General features: G+C 41.8%; 1 protein-coding gene across 1 annotated transcript in view; it reads right to left on the bottom strand.

Moving 5' to 3' along the window:
- The window catches only part of LOC128684339 (uncharacterized), a 241,053-nt gene extending 235,418 nt beyond the window's left edge, over positions 1-5,635 (bottom strand). The window contains exon 1 of the mRNA XM_070098267.1: positions 5,578-5,635. Coding sequence (XP_069954368.1) covers positions 5,578-5,635 — 58 coding nt within the window. The remainder of the gene's footprint in view (positions 1-5,577) is intronic.
- Between the last annotated feature and the right edge of the window lie 403 nt (positions 5,636-6,038).

The raw sequence follows: 6,038 nt of genomic DNA, 5'->3' as shown, positions 1-6,038 counted from the left end.
GAAAAAGATCTTGGGGTGAGTATAACACCAGGCACATCTCCTGAAGCGCACATCAATCAAATAACTGCTGCAGCATATGGGCGCCTAGCAAACCTCAGAACAGCATTCCGACATCTTAATAAGGAATCGTTCAGGACCCTGTACACCGTGTACGTTAGGCCCATATTGGAGTATGCGGCACCAGTTTGGAACCCACACCTAGCCAAGCACGTAAAGAAACTAGAGAAAGTGCAAAGGTTTGCAACAAGACTAGTCCCAGAGCTAAGAGGTATGTCCTACGAGGAGAGGTTAAGGGAAATCAACCTGACTACACTGGAGGACAGGAGAGATAGAGGGGACATGAAAACGACATACAAAATACTGAGAGGAATTGACAAGGTGGACAAAGACAGGATGTTCCAGAGATTGGACACAGTAACAAGGGGACAAAGTTGGAAGTTGAAGACACAGATGAATCACAGGGATGTTAGGAAGTATTTCTTCAGCCACAGAGTAGTCAGTAAGTGGAATAGTTTGGGAAGCGATGTAGTTGAGGCAGGATCCATACATAGCTTTAAGCAGAGGTATGATAAAGCTCACGGCTCAGGGAGAGTGACCTAGTAGCGATCAGTGAAGAGGCGGGGCCAGGAGCTCGGACTCGACCACCGCCACCTCAACTAGGTGAGTACAGACACACACACATATACAGACACACGCGCGCGCGAGCACGCACACACACACACACACACACACACACACACACACACACACACACACACACACACACACACACACACACACACACACACACCTGACGACACTGGAGGACAGGAGAGATAGGGGGACATGATAACGACATACAAAATACTGTTGAAATTAAGATACATGTGCAACATCTGGGTATCTTTATTGTAGACGTTTCGCCATCCAGTGGCTTTATCAATACAAATTCTAGGACATAACTTGAAGACAGTAGAACTATGTACAGAAGATGAGGTAATCAGTCCCTCAACCTAGGAGTAGGTGCGAACAGCACCATAGTCGTGGAGATTCTGAAGCAGAAGAAAGAATCCTGGCGCTTATATAGTAACATCAGGTGAAGCAGACGAGGGCAAATTCACTGGTAGGCGGGATTCCCCAGTGGAAGTAGGTCCTTCCCAAAGAGATGGGTTAGTGTAGTAGTAGTTGTCGTAGTCGTGAAGGTTATGTACATGTCCTCAGAATTAAGATTCCATGATGTTGCAGTGTCTGACAAGTTGTGTACGAATGGTATATAATACCGACAAGATGAGAGTGAGACACATGTGCAACATCTGGGTATCTTTATTGTAGACGTTTCGCCATCCAGTGGCTTTATCAATACAAATTCTAGGACATAACTTGAAGACAGTAGAACTATGTACAGAAGATGAGGTAATCAGTCCCTCAACCTAGGAGTAGGTGCGAACAGCACCATAGTCGTGGAGATTCTGAAGCAGAAGAAAGAATCCTGGCGCTTATATAGTAACGTCAGGTGAAGCAGACGAGGGCAAATTCACTGGTAGGCGGGATTCCCCAGATGTTGCACATGTGTCTTACTCTCATCTTGTCGGTATTATATACCATTCGTACACAACTTGTCAGACACTGCAACATCATGGAATCTTAATTCTGAGGACATGTACATAACCTTCACGACTACGACAACTACGACAACAACTAACCCATCTCTTTGGGAAGGACCTACTTCCACTGGGGAATCCCGCCTACCAGTGAATTTGCCCTCGTCTGCTTCACCTGACGTTACTATATAAGCGCCAGGATTCTTTCTTCTGCTTCAGAATCTCCACGACTATGGTGCTGTTCGCACCTACTCCTAGGTTGAGGGACTGATTACCTCATCTTCTGTACATAGTTCTACTGACTTCAAGTTATGTCCTAGAATTTGTATTGATAAAGCCACTGGATGGCGAAACGTCTACAATAAAGATACCCAGATGTTGCATATGTGTCTTACTCTCATCTTGTCGGTATTATATACCATTCGTACACAAAATAACTTCTGGACTTCTGTTACTTATACTTCTTGCCTCAGTGGTGACGTGTCATTTTAGTCATTCTTCTCTGTATGTTCTCTAATGAGTCTATATCCATCCTGTAGTAAGGGGACCAAAACTGAGCAGCATAATCTAAATGAGGCCTCACTAGTGATGTATAGAGCTGAAAGTTAAGACACTTGTGCAACATCTGGTTTTCTTTATTGTAAACATTTCGCCATCCAGTGGCTTTATCAATACAAATTCTTGGACATAATTAGAAAACAAAAATCTATATACAAAAGATGAGGTAATCAGTCCCTCAGTCCAAGGCTGAGGGACTGATTACCTCATCTTTTGTATATAGTTCTAATGTTTTCTAATTATGTCCAAGAATTTGCATTGATAAAGCCACTGGATGGCGAAACGTTTACAATAAAGATAACCAGATGTTGCACATGTGTCTTAATTTCATCTTGTCGGTATCGTATACCTGTCTTGCACAATGTATAGAGCTGTAAAATAACTTTTGGACTTCTGTTACTTATTCTTCTTGAGATAAATCCAAGTAATCTGTTGGCCTTGGTGTGCACACTAAGGCACTGCTGTCTTGGCTTTAGATTTCTGCTTACCATGACTCCCAAGTCTTTTTCACATTCTGTATGATCAAGCTCTACTTCACCTAGATTATAGCTTCGAGGGTTATTTTCATTACCAAGGGCAAGTACCTTACAATTATCCACATTGAACTTCATCTGCCATTTTTCAGACCAAGATATTAATTTGTCCGAATCGTCCTGGAGTTCATTGATATCCTCCTCAGTGAATTATACGGCCTAATCTTTGTATCATCAGCAAATTTACTCATGTCACTCGTAATCCCTTCATCAAGGTCATTAATGTAAATTATGAATAAGAGAGGGCACAAAACTGATCCCTGTGGAACGCCACTAGTGACTAATCCCCATTCAGATTTCACTCCATTAATGGTAACTCTCTGCTTTCTATTGGTAAGCCATGCCTCAGTCCGTGCAAGAACTTTACCTCCTATACCATGAGCTGCCACTTTTCTCAAGAGTCTCTTGTGAGGCACTCTATCGAAGGCCTTACTAAAATCCAAGTAAACTATCATATTCCTTATCACTGTCAACTGCCTCAAATGTTCTATTGAAGAACGTCAGTAAGTTTGTCAGGCAGGAACGACCTCTCGTGAATCCATGCTGAGATTCATTTATCAAGTTATGCTCTTCAAGGTGACCTCTGATAATGTCAGCTATAATTGATTCTAATAACTTGCCCACTATAGATGTCAGGCTTATTGGACGGTAATTTGAAGGAGTGGACCTATCCCCTGATTTGAATATAGGAACCACAATAGCCATCTTCCACAACTCTGGCACAACACCGGTAAGGATGGACGCATTGAATACACTCGTTAATGGCTGACTAAGCTCCATCTGCATTCCTTAAGTACCCTGGAAAACAACTCATCAGGTCCCGGGGACTTATTTTGCTTCAGTTTGTCTATCTGTTTAATAACCATGTCCCTCGTGACAGTAATACTAGTTAACTTAAATTCATCAGGAACTAAATAATTGTTAATTACTGGAATCTCATTTACATCTTCCTGTGTAAAAACTGACAAAAAATAGTCATTAAATAAGGAACACATTTCCAGTTCATTATCCGTCAGCTGTCCATTCCCAGTTTTCAGAGGTCCTACTTTTTCCTTCACCTTCGTCCTATACACTTGAAAGAACCCCTTTGGATTAGTCTTTGATTCATTAGCAACTCTAATTTCATAGTCACGTTTAGCCTTTCTAATCGCCTTTTTTACTTCTCTTTTAAGCTGAACATATTGGTCAGTAAGGTTAACCTCTCCTCTTCTGATACGCCTATAAATTCCCCTTTTCTCCCCTAATAGATGCTTTAGCCTCCTGTTAACCCATTTGGGATCGTTACTATTAGACCTAATTTCTCTCTGGGGAATGTATATACTCTGGGCACAGTGTACATTATTAAGAAAACAATCATAAAAGCAGATCCCTTCACATTCATAAGTATGATTATCGTCAATAAAATCATTAGCTAGACAACCCCAATCAAGATTAGACAGATGTTCCCTAAGTTCATTATAATCGGGAGAACGGAAATCAGGGATTTTTACTGTATTATCATTGTTCTTGCATTCCCAGTTAATGCTAAAAGTGATGGATTTGTGATTAGTTGCGCCAAGCTCTTCAGTGATCTCCAGATTATTCACGAGTGTTTCCTTATTTGACAAGACTAGGTCTAGCAAATTATTACCCCTGGTGGGCTCAGTTACGCTCTGTTTCAGAAAACAGTCCTGAACTGGTTCCATAAAGTCACTGGACTCTAGTTTACGTGTCAAAGAATTCCAGTCAATTTGACTAAAGTTGAAGTCCCCTACTATGACTATGTTACTGTGTTCATAAGCCCTAACAATTTCGTCCCAAAGAAGTCTCCCTCTATTGTGATCCAAGCCTGGAGGTCGGTATTTTACACCTAGAATTAGTTTTTCTTGACCCTTCACGAACTCTACCCAAACAGACTCTGTTACTGCTCCATCTATTTTTATACCTGTTTTTATGCAAAAATTAATATTTTGGAATCGATGTGTTCAGTCCATCATACAATGCAACTCCTCCCCCCTTCCCATTACATCTATCCACATTGAACAACTTAAATCCCTGAATATTACACTCAGCAGTCATATCCCGACTCTTAAAATCATACCACGTTTCAGTTAATGCAATGATATCAAAGTTCCCAGCACATGCTACCAAACGTAGTTCATTAATTTTATTTCTTGCACTTCGACTGTTAGCATAAAATACCATCATATGTTTTTTCTTCTGCACATTTTTCCTATTCATCTTTGTTTTTACACAATTTCTGAAATTATCATTACCCAGAGTTACTCCATGACAGTTACTATTAAGATTCTTTATATCAGAGCGTAAGTCAATATATCCATACTCATTATTTATCATTTCTAAACCCATACCTCTAACTAATCCTAGTTTAAAGTCCTAACAACCCCCTCAACTGAGCAAGAAAACCCACACCTGCCCTGGATAAGTGAACCCCATCCCTGGCATACATGTCATTTCGGCCATAGAAGTTGTCCCAGTTGTCAATGAATCTTACTGCATTATCCTTACTGTTTATCCAGCCAACAATACCAATTGCTCTGGACAACCATTCATTACCAACACATCTTCTTGGCAAAATGTCACATATAACAGGGCGCCCCCCTTCTTCCTAATTATGTCTATAGCTGTCCTGAACTTTCTAACTAAATCCTCACTTCTACGCTTGCCTACATCATTGCCTCCAACACTGAGGCAAACAATAGGGTTGATCCCATTACCGTTCATGATGTTGTCAAACCGGCTAACAATGTCCTCCATCCCAGCCCCAGGAAAGCAAACCCTCTGTCTCCTACTCCTGTCCTTCAAGCAGAATGCCCTATCCATGTATCTAACCTGGCTATCCCCAACAACAACATTCTTATCTTCCTTGTTGTCGTTCGTCGTGACGATCCCAGTAGTCGACTCACATTCGTCGGGAAGCACCGAGAATGCATTGGAGGTTTCCACAGCAGTCTCTTTCTTCATCGTTTCTGGCTTTCCATTCGTCTTCTTGATCGTCAACTTCGTCGTCCCCTGCTGTCCAGCCACTGACCAAGATCCCTTCTTGACCTGAGGACTCGAAACAGGAGGACTACTACGAATCCTATTGTTTTCCTCGGTCAATCGCCGTAGCTCCATCTTGGCTACCCTCAATTCTTCCTTAAGTTGCTGGTAAAGTTGCTCGATGGAGGGCATCTTGGTTCAGTCCACGGGGAGCACACAAGACACTTCTTTACAGAGTTAAGTATAGGTCACCACTGAGTTAAGTATGTATGTATAATGTTCGCCAAGACCGTAGTCCTGGCACGGGTCTCAATCTTGCGATGACCCGTCTCTGGCTCCCGAGGGAGAAAGGTTTCTACAATGATGCGACATATGCTGTTCAAGC

Source organism: Cherax quadricarinatus, chromosome 4 (assembly GCF_038502225.1).
Source record: "Cherax quadricarinatus isolate ZL_2023a chromosome 4, ASM3850222v1, whole genome shotgun sequence".
Lineage (NCBI taxonomy): Eukaryota > Metazoa > Arthropoda > Malacostraca > Decapoda > Parastacidae > Cherax > Cherax quadricarinatus.
The sequence above is the reverse complement of the archived record's forward strand: the minus strand, read 5'-3'. Positions and strand labels throughout refer to the sequence as shown.